Source organism: Blennius ocellaris, assembly GCF_963422515.1.
Source record: "Blennius ocellaris genome assembly, chromosome: 10".
Lineage (NCBI taxonomy): Eukaryota > Metazoa > Chordata > Actinopteri > Blenniiformes > Blenniidae > Blennius > Blennius ocellaris.
The window spans coordinates 1,636,041-1,655,634 of NC_137659.1; the positions used below are offsets into that span (position 1 = coordinate 1,636,041).

The 19,594-nt window shown below is 46.6% G+C and overlaps 1 protein-coding gene across 1 annotated transcript in view; it reads right to left on the minus strand.

Annotated features, from left to right (window-relative positions):
• Positions 1-19,594, minus strand: part of LOC308135085 (receptor-type tyrosine-protein phosphatase mu-like) — a gene marked incomplete at both ends in the record, with an annotated part of 158,752 nt that overhangs the window by 3,981 nt on the left and 135,177 nt on the right. The window contains 8 exons of the mRNA XM_080502958.1: positions 2,889-2,911; positions 3,132-3,168; positions 6,810-6,886; positions 7,737-7,824; positions 10,714-10,722; positions 13,454-13,647; positions 17,128-17,154; positions 17,825-17,905. Of these exons, the coding sequence (XP_080359084.1) occupies positions 2,889-2,911; positions 3,132-3,168; positions 6,810-6,886; positions 7,737-7,824; positions 10,714-10,722; positions 13,454-13,647; positions 17,128-17,154; positions 17,825-17,905 (536 nt within the window). The remainder of the gene's footprint in view (positions 1-2,888; positions 2,912-3,131; positions 3,169-6,809; positions 6,887-7,736; positions 7,825-10,713; positions 10,723-13,453; positions 13,648-17,127; positions 17,155-17,824; positions 17,906-19,594) is intronic.

Below are 19,594 nucleotides of genomic sequence, written 5' to 3' on the forward strand. Positions count from 1 at the left end.
TTTCCATGCAGGGTCAAGAACAAAACACAGAAAAAGTACCAGAGATAAAATGACGTAAAAAAATCACTGAGGTTTAAAAAAGAAAAAAAAAATGCAGAGCAAGAATAAAGAAGTGTAAATAAGTTAAAACAAGAAGGTTGTGGTATTTACAGTTCTCAGTTGGCGAAACATGAGATGAAGTAAACGTAAAGAAAATCTGACTAAATTAAATTATATATAAGGTGCCACATACATCAATACTAAAAATAAATAAACAAACAAATAAAACTGATGCGAATCTGTACCGAGGCGGACGAACTCGGTTTTGAGAGACGCAGAAGTTTGGAGGAGGAACTTCACAGGAGGCGAACGGCGGCTGGAGATTTGCTTCCAGCTGTCGAGGGGGGGGGGGGGGGGGGGGTTCCAGCTGCCGCCATGTTTTTTTTTTTGGGGGGGGGGGGGGCTCCTCCTCGATTCACACTCAGAGAGTGTGACAGGTGCAGAAATCCCCGCAGCCAGGTACGCCGCAAAACTCCTGATCAACGTGCAGCCGCTGCTCCTCCCCCCTCCTGCACATTAATATTACATGCGGCGAGCTTTGGCATATCGTGCACTCACTTATCATTGATTTACTCTCTCTCTCTCTCTCTTTACGCCCCCCCCCCCCCCTCCCTCTCCCTCTCCCCTCCCTCTCCGTGGGGCTTTGAGATGTTAACCTGTAAATAATAAAACTTTTGCGCTGCTGGTGACATTTGCTGCTCGTGGAGGAAGAGGAGGGGAGGATGGGGGGGAAGAGGAGGGGGATGGGGGGAGGAGGAGGGGAGGATGGGGGGGGGGGGGGGGGGTACTTGATGAAATTGAACGTTTTCTTTTCTGCGTCATGAATATTTTCCACATCACCAGGAGGAAAACGGCGACTTATCGGAGCCGTTTGTACCCGGGTGTCGGGAGTCCATTTTTATTTAAATTTTTTTTACAGACCCTTAACGTGCGATCAGTCAAAAACGATCCGCGGGTCATAAAAATGGACGGCGAGGAGGCACGCGCCTCGTCGACGAGCTGCAGGTCGGTGCTGGAGTCGTACTGACAGACAGTTGTCGAATTGCTGCAGTAAAAAAAAAAAAAAAAAAAAAAAAGCAGCTCTGGATGAGAGTCTGACCTACATAATGAGAAGCGGAGCTCGGGCGATGAGGCTTTTATGGAGTGACAGCTGTTCTACCTGCCGCCGTCACCTTGACGGAGCAAAGGGACTCGTCAATAAACCCCAAACTAATGAGTGTCATTGTAGTTTATAGCGTGAGAGAACCGGGACCACGTCATCCCACCTGGCTGCCATATAAAGAACCCCCCCCCCCCCCCCCCCCCGCCCCCCCCCACCAGCTCCTCATCCCCCCCCCTACACATCCAATTTACCACAAAGATTTTTTTTTTTATTTTAGCTTATCCAGCACTATCGTAGGCCTCATCATTTTTTTTTTTTTTCCGGAGCGACTGCCGGTCCCAGTGGACTCAGTGTCACTCAGTGGAAAAACTTTAGTGGGGGGGAGGGGGGGGGGGGGGGGGGGGGGGTGAGAAAAAGACTACTTCCTCATTTGTTGCAAGTGTGCCAATGCCCAGGTGCTCCGCTATGCAGTTTGTCTGAGGCAGGGGGGTGGGGGGGGGGGGGGACAGGTCTGCGTCTGGCTTCCCTATCATGTGCGCCTCGGATGTCAGCAGCCTCAGCCTTTCCCTTCCTGTCAGTCTTGCCGGAGCCAATGATGAATTATAAAAAAGAGGGGGTGGGGGGGTGGGGGCCTTGCTCTCCTGGAGAATACAGATGTTTTCACACTGGATTGCTCCGCCCGGCGAAAAAAAAAAAAAAAAAAAAGTCTTATCGCGCCTTCGCGATACAGTCGGCGCAAAAAGCAAAAAAAAAAAAAACCCGAGGACTTATTATGCGAAGCTCAATGGGAAAACAGGGGCTAATTAACTTGAATGGAAACACGTTTGGCGTCCCCGGCGCTTCATCTCGGAGAGGGCGTCTTTGTTTTTTTGCCGCGTCTCTCTTCTTCCCTCCATTCGCATATTTTTTTTTTAAACGCAATGTGGAATGCTCTTAATGACTGTGGGACAATTATACAAGTCAGAATATTCCAGTGGAGATGTTCCGTCTTAAAGGCAACGCCTTGTTCTTGTGAACTGAAGGCCCGTGGAGGAGGAGGAGGAGGAGGAGGGGGGGGGGGGGGGGGGTACTTGACAGACAGCTCGGTCCTGGTCAGTTCGGGGGGGGGGGGGGGGCAGGGACGAGACGTGCGAACCAAAGTGGCCGCCGCCTGATTGGTATGCCGTCTGGTTTCTCAAGTAAGAGCAAACAGAGGGTTGTTTTAATTGAGACGCTGAGGAAGCGAGGCAACGCACTAATAAACAGGTAATTATGCAACTCCCAGCTCCGCCAAAGCAGATTGTGAATCCATTAAGGCCTCTTCGCAAAATATAAAAAAAAATAATAAAAAAAAAAACCGCCTCCTTCCCTTCTTTCTCTTTGCTAAAGTGGTGCACGCAGTCCCCGTGCAAAGCAGCGAGGAGGGTGGGGGTGGGGGGGGGGGGGGTGGAAGTCGGTGCTCTCCACGCACAAAAAAAAATTAAAAAATTCATAACAATTAACCATCAATCAGACTTAACCTCTGGGGGTCACGGTAAGTGCTCCTCGCTCTGCGAATCTGCCGGCCAGATTAACACAGTGACAAAATGTGCCTGTACGTGTCGACTAATCCATTTATTTATTCAAGCTTTCTCCCAGACCGGCTGATTAATCGCTCCCACATCACTGATAGAGGGGGGGGGGGAGGGCTGCTCGGCTTGCTTAGAGGTGCAGAAATGTGTGTGTGTGTGTGTGTGTGTGTGTGCGACCAGATTCCCCGATCGCACACCTGACTGAGCATCAAAGCGTAGTCTGCGGGAGCGTATGCAAACAGCCACGGCGACGCTCAGAGAGGTATTTGTGAACACCTGTGTGCATCCATCCACCCAAACAAAACAAGACAACCTTAAATCTTCGCCGCCCACACCTCCACCCCCTCATCCCCCCTCCCCCCCCCCCCCCCCCCCGTCCCTGAGCAAAGAGGGATGCAGTCTTAGTAAAAAAAAAAAAAAAAAAAAAGTTTGGTACTCACCCTGAGTGGCGATATAGTGGTTTGGCCTGTGGTAGCCCTGGAACAAAAACAAAAACAGAACAAAGTGGTTTTTAGAAGAGACGGCGTCACTTTTCATCCTTGTCGCGACGCCGTTTTGTCTCAAGACGACGTTCCGTCTCGATCCGCGACCTTCGGCGCGGCGGACTTCAAAACCGAAAACCCGCCCGCACACGGCGTTCAGACTCTCGGGGACCGTCGGGACGATTTGAGCGTCTGGTTTTTTGTTTTTTTTTGCTTTAATGTTGCATCACCTTTAACGCATATGAGCAAATACTCATTTCAACACGGGGAGGTGGGGGGGAGGTTGATGCACGCCGATTTGGCATGCAAACACACACCGACACTCGCACTACATGCAAGCACACCTCCGGAAGTGAGCAGCCAAAGTGTTGATAATCCCCCAGATACAACTAACAGCACTGATCTTCACAATGGGGCCCCGAGTCTCACGGATTACTCTAATCCCTTCAAGTTTTATTTGTCCAATTCCTTGTCGTCTCTCCAGAGATATGAGGCAGGAAACAAAACATTAAGACTTAAAGGCTCCTCTTCCTCGGCCCAGCCTCCTCCTGATTGCCCCCCCCCCCCACCCCACTCTCTCATCCAGCCACCCACCCCTGCTGCTCTGCTTATCTCACTCATATTCAATTTAACTTGGACTGTGATTAACGCTCCTCCAATGAAGGGGGGTTTGGGGGGGGGGGGGGGGGGGGGGGGGCACAAAGGATATTTTCCTCACTCTCTCACATCCACAGGGCTCCATCAGCTATTCAACTGTCCTCCATTTTTAATGACTTCTTTATCTCCGGACTGAGGAGGAGATTTGTTTGTGCTTTCATGTATGTTCCTGTCAAGTAAAGTGGGGGCCGGGTTCACCGCTGGATTAGAGAGAGAGAGAGCGAGAGAGAGAGAGGGAGAGAGAGAGGGATGCAGACAGAAAAGAAGAGCCCTGACATTGACTGTCAGGTTACTATAAATGGGCTCGTAGGTTTCATCTTTTATTTTTTTTTTTGCAACCGTGTTACATTATGTAAAGAAGAGCATTTCTCCGTGATCAAAACAAAGAGACAAACGTCAACATTGGAGTTATTAATTGAAAAGGCTTTTGTTTCCAGGGAGGTATGAATTACTAAAAGGGGGAATTGAATATAGCGCTGCGCTGCCTTTAGTCTCGTCGGATTGCTTATTGCAGTGATGATTTACATTAGCCGTTCCCCGTGCGAGTGGGGTATGGAATATCTCAAATATGCAGCATGAAGTGTTTTCGCCTGTGGGCTTGAACTGGTACTTTCAATTTGAATATCATTAGATTAGTCCACTATTGCAAATGGAGCACGCTGGCCCTAGATCACCTGGAAAATGTGTTTATACGCCGCGCATTTGCGTTATGCCCCCGACGTAAACAGCGGAGCACCATGCGGTCTGGTTCGGGCATCGCGGGTCCATGAACTGCCCCGACCTTAAAAGTGTAATTATTGTTGGGATTATTCAGCTTGTGATGAACATTTTCTTGAGCCCCGTCCGTTCACTATCTGCTTTAAGGTGGATTATTTTTTTTTTTTAAAGTACATATAGATAAAGTTTTAAAGTTGCTTTTAGTTGCCACAAGTAGGGAAAGCTGCAGAGGGCAGTGTGCCAATATTTACACAGCGTGTAGTTCTTTCTAGAAACTGTTCTCAACACAATTACCATAAGTAGTGGGTCAGTAGGGGACCGCTGCTGATTTCTGCCCCGAGGCAAAGCGAAGGATTAACTCGGCGAGAGGGCAGATATTCGGCTTTTGTGTCGGTGCGCCGCTCCTTTTCTAAAGGTTAAAATCTGCACTTGGGTCGAGGTTAAAGATTGCAGATTGAGGCGAGAACCAAAATAAAAGTTCTCAAATAGGCAAAAAAAAAAAAAAAAAATGACAGAGGAACCTTCCTGGCTTGAAAAGAAAAAGCGTAGGGTCGTCCGTACAACCTGCCGAGGCGCGTGTTGCGTTGCGCGTGGACGTAAAGGAGAGCGGGTGCGGGATTGATCAAAGCACCGCGTCGCACTGCGTTCCCCCCCCGACACCCCCAGAAATGCTTATGAAGATGCTCGATCAGCCGCAGAGGGTAAAAAGAAAAAGAAACGTCCCCGACTGGCTCTGCTTACTCGTACATGACTGGAAATAATCGGCGCCATAATGGAGTACAATAACAAACACTGTGGGAAATGTTCTACACATAAGAGTTTATTGGGCAGGGCGAGCTTTTAGATGGGTTAAAAAGCTTTCTGAAGAGCAAAAACATCATTACCCATCTGCCTGCATTCCGACTAAGCACTTTTCCAATGAAGCCGGCAAAGCGGTGGAAATCCTTTTCAATCACGGCACCTCTTTAATATGCGTATATTCTTATCTTATAATGGGACCCTCTCTATGGCGGGAGTCTTCCTCCTCCTCCTCCTCCTCCCGCCGCGGCATAATGGGCCATAAACTGAATAGTGGGGAAAGGTAAATAATTTAAGCCTCCTGCATTTGCGGGTGGCACACCTTGCATTATGAATTTATGTTTGAAGGCGTAACAAGAGATTACAAATTACCACATTAGAGGGGCGGAGGGAGAGAAGATGGGAGACGGAGTGAGAGTTCCCTCCTGAGCAGAAAGCCACTTAGGGAGTCGGGTACATCGCCCAGCCCATTACACGTGGAGCAGACGCATCTGCTGGCGGTGGGGGGGGGGGGGGGTGTGGAGCGGCCGCCATTGGCCACATTGCGCCACTCGCGCCGCCATTAACGGCAAATCAGGTCAGATCAGGAGGTCGGTAGATTCCGCCAGCTTAAGTGAGTTGGATCCGTTTTGAACCCCGGCTGAGTCCCGGGACACTTTGTAATGACTTTAAGTCCATGTAAAGGTACGCGGAGTCACTCGGGTGCGTCGAAAGTACTTTTCTGGTGATCACAAGTGCGACGGGATCTCTGTGGAGAACTTCCTGGAGCGGAAAGATTCTCCGTCATGAGTTGGGCCTTGTTATAGATAAGGTTTAAATGTTTTGTCTCCCAATCGTCATCATCAACTCCGGAGAGTCTTTTCTACATATATGTGTTTAATTAAGCCGCGGTGAGGTCATGTATGTGCAGAAAGTGAAGAAACCCACCAGTTTCAGAAGTCACACTAAGAAATTTGACTCGTTTCATCTGCGTCTGCTCCGTTTCTTTCTGCTGCGACTCTCGCAGGGCCGCGATGCACTCTGTGCATTCTCTCAATGAGACTGCGCTAAATAATCATCCATCTCCACTTTATTCTTCTCACCCCCCCCCCCCCCCCGCCCCTCCCCAGTCCTCTCAAAAATGCTTTTATACCGCCGTTCAAAGCAAAGTCTAAAACTATAACCTCACGTTCCCCCAGTGCGCTGGTTTGCTTCTCCCAGCGCTGTCAGCCTCTGATCTTTATTCCACTTAATATATCCAATGAACACAGCGATACGGCGGCCCCCTAAAGTTCAATATAAAGGCAAAACGTGCATTTCCCTGTGTGTTTATATGTGTGACGGACAGGCGGCGGGGAAGGCTGCGGCGTCCCCCCCCCCCCCCCCGGGGGGCCCCCTGCGACGGCGACACCGGCGCCCTCTCGCTCCCCGAGAGGAAGCGCAGTGACCTTTGCGTTGGTGGCGCTGGCTGGTGTGTGTACTTACATCAACGTAATTTGCATTAATGTAATCGGAGCTCTGTTCCCCCTCCAGGGCCTGCAGCCTGACACGGGAGTGATCATCTGGAAGAGAGGCAGAGAGAGGAAGAAACCAGTGTTGAATTAATCATATTAACGAGGGCACCAGGAGAGGGTGGAGAGGGACGGCACAGACAGACGGTTAAAATAAAAAAAATAAAAGAAATGAGAGAAATTAGAAGAGGAGGAGGAGAGAACGAGGTGAGTGGTGTCGTAAAAGTGGCACAAATGAAAGTGGGGGTGTGGAAATGCGACAAGAGCGATTGTGTTTTAAATGGCATGCAGGAGCCAAACATTATGACTAATAAACTTAAATTGCTCTCTCTCATCCGTGTCAGATCTACATTCAATTAATCCAATACACGAGGACATATAAAAAAAAAAAAAAAAATCTGCTGGTTCTGTGTCATAAATGACGAACTTAACTCGACATCATCTGCCCTCTTAGGTCACATGACGCAGCTTCAAATGGACCAAAATCACCAGAGGCACATCTTTTCTGTCGCAACAGTGATTAAAATGAACTTTTCAATCATCGTTTTTTTGGGCAAATTTCCTCCACAGCTTCGAGTTAATTGCTCGCAGGTAATAAGGAATTAGCTGTGAAATCAAACGGAACATTTTTTTTTTTTATTGAAACACGACTTAAAACTGCAAGTTCCGCCGTCGCCACATCCTGCGTGGGGGCTTACTTCCTCATAACTGAAGCGACGATACGGCAAGATGAATATAAAAGTAGATTGGAAAGGTCAAAGCTGCTCTCGTTGGCTGATAATAAAACTCTTGTTTGAGCGGCTTATAGTTATTCAGTCACAAGCCCGGCCAATAAATCAGCTCGGAGAACGGGAACGGCACACAGAAATTCATGAGCGGCGAGGAGGCGCTTTGTACACACATGCAATAATATTCCCATATCGGTTCTTCATGCGGTTCTCATCCTTCTTGGCAGAGTCCCACGGCGCAGACTGTCCTTCAAAAAAGCTCTGAGAAGAGAGAAAACAGGGAACGGAAGCGAGAGATAAAATACGGTGTCATGTGTGAGCACTCTAAATGATAACCAGGCTAAAGAACACAGTCTTTTTTTTCATAAAAGTAAAAAAAAAAAAAAAAAAAAAAAAAAAGGAAGGGAACACTGTGCGGCGGAACCCCGGGACGGAGACAGAGATACGTTCATATTATTACACATGAGACACGGGGAGAATGGCAGGTCCCGGGGAGCCGTGTCAAACAGCGAGTGCCATTAGGGCAAGAGGCAGCGGGTGTCACACTCAAACCGCTCCCCCTGTGCCGCTCTGACAGGAGGAGCGGCCACGGCGGCGCCTGCCTGCCTCATCTTGAAGGACTCAATCAGCTCGTGGCGGGGAGAGAGAGAGAGAGAGAGGGGGAAAAAAAAAATAAAAAATTAAAGCCAGCTCATCGTCTACAGATCAAAACTGCTCTGCTCAGATTACCCTCATGAAATATTTATCATCCCTCGCTGGGGGAGATTTCCATTCTGATGGCACACCAGGCACAATTAAGCCAAATTATGAAAATACATCTCCACTGCCAGTCCGCCGCTGTTCCGCCGGGTTGGGGCGGGGTTTGCCTCGGAGCAGACGGAGCCGGACGAATTAAAAAAAAAAAAAAAAAAACGCCCCAAAAACAAACAACACACGCTATCGCTCTGCCTTTTCGATAGCAAGCTGAAGCACGTGCGAGGAGCCAAGCTAGTACGTTAACGGTGCGGACCGCCTGCAAATAAAGAGTCAAGGAGTGAGGCTGAAGTGACTGAGCGATCCCGGTGGTGAGGAGCGGGAGCCTTCGTCTTCAATCACCGCCGCCCGATGGCTCCATCCGTCTCCACGCCGCGGCAGGCGCCCGGCCGTTTGTCTGGCACATAAAGGCCTTTCAGACGCCACACAAGGACGTAGTTCCTGTATGAAGTCCTCAGGATTAGCGATTTCGCTGAGAAACAGCTTTAATATGCTAAAAAAATATGTCCCATCCTTTCAAAACGGAGATGGAGGCACGTCCCCGGAGATGGATTACGTACTATACAGGCCTCCCCCTCCCCGTCGCAGTTTGTCTTGGGCGAACGTAGAAGTCAATGTCGCTCCGGCTGAAGGATACAGGCCCGATCTCCAGCGTCTGACGATAAATCCTCGTCAAGCTAAAGAGGTGCAACTCTAAAACAGCTCCCGTTCCAGCCGACTGACCCAGCTCGGGCGTCTTCCTTTAGCCGTCTGTGATGAATGTCAGGAGAGGAGGTACAGAAACATTGGGGTTTTCGGTGTCGAACACCATTTCACAGGTGAATTTCCATCTCGGCGTTATAAGTGCCATAATAACTTCCAAATTTAAACTTTAAAGTTTATCTCGCGTGGTGAAAATGTCAAAAAAAACTTCATAATTACTCTCAATCTCAACATAAAGCCAATATTAATGAAACTTCCTGGTGCAAAATACAGTGAAATGCCCATAAAACGTCTCCTATCGCTGTTGCATTGTGGGAGTTTTTACAAGCTCCCCTTGGCAGCTGGTTTGATAGCAGCGTCTCCGATATCTCAGCTTGGGTCTCTGTTGTTGTTGTTGTGTTGCTACTTTTGAAGAACTGTATTTAAAAAAAAATGAACTTTTTTTTTTTTTTACAATAGGATTTTTGGTTTGGCCGGTTTTGGTCCAGGAACCTTTTCGTTTGACGCCCCTCTCGTATCGTGGGAATTAAAGAGCTGAAGATCCCCGTGGCACAATGATTCCTTGGATCTCGGTGCATCTGGAAGCAGCTTTTGTAGTTTTTCCGGAATTATCCCCACTGGCTGCGCTCCAACTTTGCATGTTTTTAATTACAGGCTACCTGCTGCACTCCGGTCCCAGCGCAGTTTGTCAGCCGACGCCGTTTCTTTGTCTGTAGCTACTTAGCTGCAAGTGAGGCACAAAATATGTCCCCTGCACAGAGGCACTATGGGGGGGGGGGGGGGGGGGGGGATCCCTACATTGAGGACATAGTACAAGACGCACAATACACGGCGTGGCAACTGAAGAAAAAAAATGAAACAGAAATGGACAAATAAAGCCAAAACACATTGAAGCGGAACTGTTTGGCGAGTCGTTTTCTGGATTGATTAATCATTTGTGTAAGAAAAAAGGAGACTCATTCAAACTGGGGGGGGGGGGGGGGGGGGGGGGGGGCTTCGAGCATTCCCATACTGTCACAGTATCGGCGAGATGTGTCACATTGCTTGTTCACATGGAGGAAAAAAAAACAAAACAAGAAACGGGCTGAGCACAAGCGAGATACAATGACAACATGGCAGTTCAGATGCAGCTGCAGCGACTTGGACTCGGCTCACCGTTTGCTCAGTCAAACCGCGTGTCGGCGTGCAGAGGAATTTGGACATGCAAATACTTTGCTCCGGCTGATCTCGCACACGGCTCTGCCAGGGCCTTCGCAAAGTAAACCACACGGTTCCGCAAAGCCTTGAAGTCCCCGCACAGTGTTCGGTTTCCTTTAACGCCACGGTTACAGATTCCAATCAATCGCGAGGCACACAAAACGCTGATACCTGGGACAGGGCGTGATGCTAAATAATAAATATCATAGCGAAGTTGTGCAGAATTGGTGGATTTCATCCTTTTCCTCAGATTTCGTTGGGAGTGAATACTGTCAAGTGCTTCAGTAGCTTTGCGTGGCTTCGTTTGGTAAATGCCCTTTTCAGACTACATCATAAAAGATCTGAGGATTTTAATCCCACAGGGCCTTAAAAAAAGACCAATATTGAGCGGCCAAGTCTGTGATGTCATCCAAAAGTTTTTTTTTTGGGAGGGGGGGGAAAAAAAACAACAAAAACAAAAAAACAAAACCTCACAAATAACCAAAAGTATTGCCTTACCTCGTTTATCTGATCCAAAGTTAACGAACAGAATAAAAAGAAGCATGGGTCAGAGAGAGATATAGGACAGTGTGAGTCAACAAGCTTAGAGGCGCAATCGGCTCCAATTTCAGCATCAATAATAATAAGAGGGGCAAAAAAAGGGCATTAACCGTCAGACACACCGATATAGAGAAGACAGCAGTGGAACACAACACACAGATGAAATGCTGTCACCAAGTGAGGATGAGCTCCATTACACCACATCGACCCCCCCTCCCAACCCCCCCCCACCCGGAGGGCCTTTTGGGTAACAAGGTGCAGGAAGTGGATGGAGGGCTGGACATGTGTAGCGACTCCTGATTTGGGTGTTGACGCATCGCTGCAATGAACCGGCGGCCATGATGGATGAGGCAGACTTAAGCCCCTTCAATGATCTGATTCTGCAGGTAACAATGGGAGGCGGCCTTATTTGATTCTGGGGGGGTGGAGAGGGAGGGGGGGGGCAAGGGAGTTAATTACTGATAAATCTGTCCGACACACAGCAGAGTGAAGCAGGGTGGGGTGGGGTGGGGGGGGTGGGAGGAACACAGGAGGTGTAGATAAGAAAATTACAGAGGAAGAAATAAGGAAAGAAAAGGGGGTGGGGGGGTGGGGGGGGGGGGGTGAGGCTCGTTAAAAAGAGAAGATGAGAGTGAGGATAAGTGACAAAGAAGATGTAATTACGGGAAAGAAGTGGCGGCAGCAACAGTGAAACGGGCCACAGCCATGTCACGTTGAAGTGATGCAGACTAGATGCTAAAAAGGAAGGACTTGTCGGGGGTGGAGAAGGGTGGAGGGTGGTGGGGGTGGTGGGAGGGTGGGGGGGGGGGGGGGGGGTAGCTTGAAGCTACTAGTCTACTCCAACACGACACCGGGGGTGAGACGAGACTCGCTGGTGTGGCGCTGAGGGACGGCGCCGAGGCTGGAGTCCCGCCAAACCCCCGCCAGCCACTCTAGCCGCTAATGAGAGGAAACGAGAGTGATGCTCTTCTCTCTTGTTTCGGCGGCGGCGTGTCGGGTTACGGACGCCGCTGTGCGACAACAACATCAGCAGCAGCGGCGGCGCCGGAGACCGCCGACACCTCGGCCTAATCAGACCCAATTCAGGTGACAAAGGGGACGGGGGGGACCGACGTGGCCGGCAGCTCACTTTTATTGGGAGGTGGAGGGGAAAAAAACAACAACAACAACAAAAAGCACAGACACACACACACACACAATCGCTGCAAACAACAAGGAACAGATGAACGACAAAACGAATCACACCGTAAACACACTGAGACGGGGGAGCGACATTAACAATTTATCATAAAAGTGCATCTGGGGAGAAACGAGAGTTCTGCTGCGCGACGCAAAACAGGGAAGAGACGCAGACGAAGCCTCGGTTCAGACTGATGAACTTTCTGTGGAGACGCTACCAGTGTGTGTGTGTGTGTGTGTGTGTGTGTGTGCGTGTGTGTGTGTGTGTGCACGTGGACAATGCATCCATAACTAGCTTTTTCAGAATTGTTGATTCGATGGATTTCAAAGTATATTTGGCAAATTTGGAAGGATTATTTAGTATATTTGACACAAAAACGTGTGCTTGTGTATCAATGTCGACGATATTACGTAACTTCAGCGTCTTTGATCTGGCAAACAGATCAAAGAGGATAATAATAATGATCAGATTGATTTATGAGTAATTCTGAAGTAAAAAAAAACAAAAGAAAAGTGTATAAATGTTTGTTTTATAGTTATTTCCCCATATTTCCACATCATAACTGGACGAATGAAGGATTTTTTCAAGTTGAGTGAATTTTGATCCAATACTGATCTGATTTTACACATCATGCCAAAAATGTTTTTGCAAATTTTGACTTTGAGAGTATTTATATGCACTTGTTCAATTTGTTTACCTTCAAGACAATGGTAAACAAAGACAAAGTCATATAATACTACACTAAAGCTATATGGACATATACTGGATGTACGAAAAATACATAAATTGTCGTACAATCGTGTGTGTGTGTGTGTGTGTGTGTGTGTGTGTGTGTGTGTGTGTGTGTGTGTGTGTGTGTGTGTGTGTGTGTGTGTGTGTGTGTGTGTGTGTGTGTGTGTGTGTGTGTGTGTGTGTGTGTGTGTGTACGTGGACGACTAGCTTCTTCAGAATTGTTGATTCAAAGGATTTCCAAGTATATTTGACAAATTTGGAAGGATTATTTAGTATATTTTACACACAAACATGCTCAGGGAACCAAGGTCGACAATATTGTGTAACTTCAGCATCTTTGATTTGGCAAACAGATGATTTGTTGGACAATAACAATAATCAGCTTGACTTATGAGTGTAATTCTTCTTCTGAAGTAAAAAAAAAGTATATAAATGTTTGTTTTATAGTTATTTCCCCATATTTCCACACCATAACTCAGATATGGAAGAATAAAAGATATTTTTTAATAAGTTGAGTGAATTTTGATCCAATACTGATCTGATTTTACACATCATGCCAAAATGTTTTTGCACATTTTGACTTTGAGAGTATTTATATGCGGCTTCAGACTGAGCTTTACATCAAAAGTCAAAATTTAACATGCACTTGTTCAATTTGTTTACCTTTAAGACACACAAAGTCATATAATACTATACTAAAGCTATATTGACATTTGCTAGATATATGAAAAATACATATTATTGTCGTACAACCGTGTGTGTGTGTGTGTGTGTGTGTGTGTGTACCTCGTACTCCTCCTTGAAGCCGTAGCCCTCGGAGCACTTCATCTGGGTGATGTGCTGCAGGAGGTCGGCCACCCGGATGGCCGGGTGGAGCTGGCCCGTCTGGTACGGCACGTCGACGGGCTCGCGCTTCCTCAGGGAGTGTGTGTGTGACTGGACCAGGCTGCTGGTGTCGCTGCCCATGTTCTGGCTCTCGTCTGCGGGGCGACAAATGGGGGGGGGGGGGGGGGGAGGAGAGACGGCACCGTGGCGGGTCAGCGGCGAACACTGGCACACGTCTGCCGCACGGCATGCTTGGTGACATAATGCTTGAAGCAGCGAATGCTAAAGGGTGCGAGGGGGGGGGGGGGGGGGGGGGGTTCACCTATTGACGGTGAAGGCCCGGACGGTTTAGGCGTCGTCACTCACGACTGTTCTTGACGCCAGATGGCACGTTTATCTCATTTACCGTTCAGCATTATGTCACCACCCTCCAGATTGACAAACAACTCTCCACTAGTAATCTGTTTGTTATGGATGGTCACAACAGCACGACATTATTGAGTAATAGGATGAGTCATGTGGTGGGAAGGTTCAGGTCCATCTGTCTCAGTGTGGCTGGAAAACACTGTCCTGTACAGCTTTTTTTATTATTATAATTTTTTTTTTTTTTACAAATTAGGGCATTTGTGAGGATCACAGGTGCAACTGCAGGCTTAGAAACTGTGCACTGATCAAAACACAGTGCGCTGATCAATCGGAAAAGTCTTCACAAAGATGCTGTGAAACAACAGGTTCACTGTTATTATTTTTATTTTTTTATTTTATTTTCCTGTATTCACTGGCAGTACAGTATGCAGGGTTTGAACTGCAGCTTGTAACGCGAGTCCAGTCCAACTCTTTCATACTGTAATCCAGTCAGTGGCAGACATGAGGCACAGATGCTGTAGGGGAGCCAGCGGACGATGGAGGGTGTCCAGAAACATGGAGGAGGAGGAAGATGTTGGGGGGGGGGGGGGGGGGGTGGTGGGCCACAGTGAGCATGTTGCAGCAGGCACCGTCAGAAGCGTCACACAGACACAGCGTGGATTCAACCCCTTGCCACCCATTACTTCCCCCAAAAAATCAAACAAACAAATAAATAAATAAACAAATAGATAAAAAAATAAACCATAAGTGAAACCAAAATAAATAAAGAAAAGAAAAGAAATTAATAAAGAACCAAAATCAGAAAGAAAAACCATAAAAGAACCCAGGAGGGAAGCGGAGATGGGAGGAGAGAATGCATGGGGGGGTGGGCGGGTGGGGGGGTGGGCGGGTGGGTGGGTGGGTGGGTGGGGGGGGCGTGGGGGTGATGCACTCCATGTACTTTGACCATGCTAAGCTAATGGTGGCGCGGTGCGGAGGGTGGTGAGATGCTAACACGTCCACTTTTGTCATGCGGTGGATGGAAATGCCCGCGTCAGAAGCAAAGCCTGTCACTGTGGGCTCTGCTGTCTGAGTAACCCCCCCCCCCCCCCCCAAACCCCCCCCCCAAAAAAAAACCCAGGGCCCACTTGGGAAAACTTACCATTAATGGGCACTTTTTAGATAGCAGATACATAAGAGGTTACGTATGTAAAGAGAAAGAGAAGGAGAAGAGACAGGAGAGAGGGGAGAAGCAACAATACAGCATGAGAACCTGTTACAGTGGTTTTTTTTTTGAGAACTAGGCTGAAGGGCAAGATCACGTGCCTTCTCCGTTCAAACTGCCTGGGTAGAAAAGCCCAGTAAAGGGGGGGTGGGGGTGGGGGTGAGGGGGGGGGGTGTTGAGTGGATGGATGGGGCAACTTCAACAGTGCAAGACAAAAATCAAAAGAACAAAACAGGGAAGTCATGGATTTCAAGGGAGAAAATAATGTCGTTTTTTTTTCTCACGTATTTCAACAACGCCAATTATTCGGACATTTTGCATCTTTTATCTCCAATTGCTACGATTATATTTGCATGGGATAGTGGTGACACCTGTATTTACATCAAATTGTATTTCAATGTTTTTTTTGTTGTTTTTTTTTTTTTTTTGCGATGAGATCACCAACGCGGGCCGACCCTCCGCGAGCTAATCACTTCTGATCATTAACCTAAGCTGATGAGACAATGCTGTGACTGCTGAAAGCAGCGCGACCTTTTTCTGGCTGCTGTAATTTCATGTTAATCGCTTCACGCTTCATTAAAATGTGGAACTAACATAAGCAGCTGTCACGAGCGGCAGTGATGAAAGACGACGCTTTAAGTTACACTACAATAGGATGGGGGGGGGGGGGGGGGGGGGGGCGTGAAAAAACACAACCGAAGTACAAGTTGTGTACTTTAAAATGCTCACATGGAGAAGCTGCAGTAGAGTTGCTTATTGTGCCTTTTTTTTTTTTCCCTTCTTGGCCTCGAGTAGTAAATTATTAGAGTTTCGGTGTCCCACTTAGTATCTGCATGATGTGCTCTACTGGTAGGGAAAATAAATAAATAAATAAATAATAAAAAAAAGCATCCGCTGGTATGAGACGGTGCACTTTGGGCTGTTCGGCATATTTAATAAAGGCCAGTAATAATTAACGGAGGAACAAAATGCTTCTTTATGATTCTATTTTATCGCTGAACATGATGAATAAACACGGGCGGGGGGGGGGGGGGGGGGGGGAAACAACAACAACAACATAACAAAAACAAAACAAAAAAAAAGAAAACAAGTAGGTCAATAGCGGTTAGCCAAAGGCAGGGGGAGCGACATTAAAAAGAATAATAGAAAAGGTTGTTGTTTTGAGGAAAGGGGGGGGAGGGGGGGGGGTTGGTGGAGGGGTGGAGGGGGGGGGGTTAAATGATTAGTGGGGAGAGAGGGGGGGAGTGGTGGTGGTGGGGGGGGCACCGCTAATGCTAGACTTCAGATGTTCAATGCCGAACGCATCCCATGTTTGGATTTATTCTTTTTTTTTCTGTCTTTCTTATGAGAGGGAGGGGGGGAGGAGTGGGGGGAGGAGGGGGGGGGGTCTAAGAGAGTTTTTCGATCTCCCTCTCTCTCTCTCTCTCTCTCTCTCTCTCTCTCTCTCTCTCTCTCTCTCTCTCTCTCTCTCACAATTTTTTGCTCATTTTGTCTCTCACAGTGACGCTGCCATGGCTTCAGCATCCTGTAGCCTTGGTTGCAGCCTACCCCCCCACCCCAAACCTCCCCTCCCTCCCTCCCGACCCCCCCCCCCCCCCCCCCCCCCGACACCCCCCCCTCCCTCCCTTAGACACTCCCCCCACATCCAGTCCACATGTCTGTCCATGCATATGAGAGGTCAAACACGTATGTGACATCACACGCACGAGACACGCAATGCGGATGGGATGGAGTGAAGCCAGCCTCGGCCCAGGAGCGCCCCTCGTTGGACGGGGGGGGGGGGGGGGGGGGGGAGGGGAGGATGAGGAGGAGGAGGAGGAGGAGAGGGGGGAAGCAGCAGGCAGGTATGAAGGTGAGGAAGCCATCTTTATCAAAAATAAATAAACAAATAAACAAATTAAAACAAAAAACAAAAACGAAACAAAAAAAAGAGAAAGGAAAACTGTTCCTGGCCTCACAGTTACGTCTTCAAACAGCCACCTTACGAATGTTAAAGCACTTTAACTCTCTTTAGCACAGGAGGAGGAATAAATCAACAGCGATGGGAAGAGAAAATGTGTCTCACCTAAGATAGCGGTTGGCACAAAGGGATCTGCTCAAACCCCCCAAAACAAGTGAAGAAGTCGGAGGAGGAGGAGGAGGAGGAGGAAAGAGAAGTGCAAGTAAATAAGCAAAGCCGAGATAATCCACAGAAAGAAAGAAAGAAAAAAAAGAAAAAAAAACATCAACAGGAAAATTAATGGGCAAGACTTTTTGGTTCCTCGCCAAGCGGAGGAACAAGAAGCGGATCAGATTTTCCGGTAAAGCTAATTACACCGCAAGTTTAGTCGATTACAAATCTAGCTGCCCTTCACTCCATCTAATCAATGGGCTGTGATCTAATTACATAAGACACACAATTACAGATATTATTTGGTGGAAGCAGAAGTCATAATTGAACAGCAAAGAAAAAAAAACCATCTTGGCAAAGTGGTGTAAAAAGTCTAAAGTCAATCCGTCTGCCTTCTCATTTGTGAAATCGCTTTCCAGTTTGTTTGTTTTTTTTAAAAGCACACACAGTTCTGTAAACTCACATCACATGTTACACAATCGGCCTCCGATGTACATATAAAGGAGGTCTCAATGAGAACATAAAACGAATTAATACTCGGCCCCGGGAATATGGCGCCGATGATTCACGGCGACGTTTAATCTAGAGACTAAACTGCGAGCGAGGGCAGCCGGCTGTTGACGGGCGAGGATCAGACGCACGGTTTGTTTACCTGGGTAGTACGAGTTGGTGGGGATGGAGGTGCTGAGCGTGTTGGCTTTGGGCAGAGTGAAGGAGGAGGGCGACGATCCGGCTGCGGGTGGATGGACGGGGGGGGGGGGGGTGACAAAAAACAACAACAAAAACAACAAAAAAACACAGAAATTGCAAAGAATTAGTGGTTAAAATGCATTTTTTGAGTCGAATTACGTCTTTGTAAACATTTCCATCGCTCGAGTTGTATCGTTGCTTTTCATTTACCTCTATGTCCAGAATATTAAGATATTACATCATATAATATTGATATTTTATTTATTTAATTAGTATTACATCTTTTCTTCCTTTCCCTTATTGGTATTATATAGTTTAGAATCAATCATGTTTTATTATTTCATAATACAACAAAGCGAGCAAATACACAACATTACAAAAAACAATCCAAATTAATAATAATAATAATAATAATAATAAATAAATCCGTTAATAATACAAAAAAAGCAAACCAAGTGTCAAAACTTTCCATTTGGCATGTTTATGTTATGAATCAATACGAATCAAATCAAATCAGATTTTCACACAATACATTGTGTGAAAAATGAATAAATTCCTATAATCTTTTTCTGTTTTATCTGAGAGTCTGATGCAAATCACTTTTAGTATTAGTATTATACATTAATTATTGTCATTGCTAGTAACTATTGTATGTTGTGCTGAACTTCCTATGGCTCCCATAGAAAGCTCAGCAGAATGTAAATAAATGCAACGTCAATACCCGTTTTTCATTACTCTTGCAGTACAGCCGTGTTTGATAAACCTCAATATACAGAATAATAACAGTACATCATATAACATTGATATTTTAGATATTATTTATTATAATCAATGGTAAATTGATTTTTTTCTAGCGCTTTTTGACCGAGTGATCCCCAAAGCACTTTATACTTTAAATCACATTCACTCATTCACACACACATTCATACACCAACACAAGACGCACAGTCCACATATTGGTCATATTTAATCGCATAAAACATTATATTGCTATATTCTTATTACATCCTTTTCTTCCTTGATTTCCATTATTTGTATTGTGCAGCAATCATTGTAATTATTAGTAAATAATGTATGATATACTATATAATGTATGTCTCGGTAGCATGATAGCCGTTAGCGCACCTCAACGCTCAATGGCCTGTCAGGTGGCTACATCACTGTGGAAACGCCAAGCGTCTCCATGGCAACAGACGTTGCTCTCCTTTGATCTCCTCCATGAGGAGCCTCTCTCATCCACTTTGTATGGGACTTTTTTCTTCCCGCAGTTTTTAGGGATTTATTCGGAAACGGTTCGTCGTTATCGTCCCAAAATGTAAAGTATTGGTCGTCGGATGATGACAAATCATCCCTGAAGGTTTCACACAATTCGGGTGAGCAGTTTTTGCATAAGGTTGGTAAAATATATACAATTAAATAAATACACAAGACGAAAACGTAACCTTGTTAATCACTCAACTCTTGTTGGCGAAGGTAAACATATGTACACCTTTTTTTTAAATGTGTACAAAACACAAAAGTGCGAGACACAAATGTACTGAAGCTGCTGCCTTTCATTCAGAAGTTTGGAAACTTTTGTTTTGTTTTGTGTTTTGCAATAAAAACACTATTTTGTATGGAATTGTTTTTGTTTTTTTTTGTTTCGTTATTGAATAAATTAAAAACTAAACACAAATCCAGCTCGATTTTGATCTAAATTAGAAACTTTTGCCACAAAATAAATTGTTCTTCC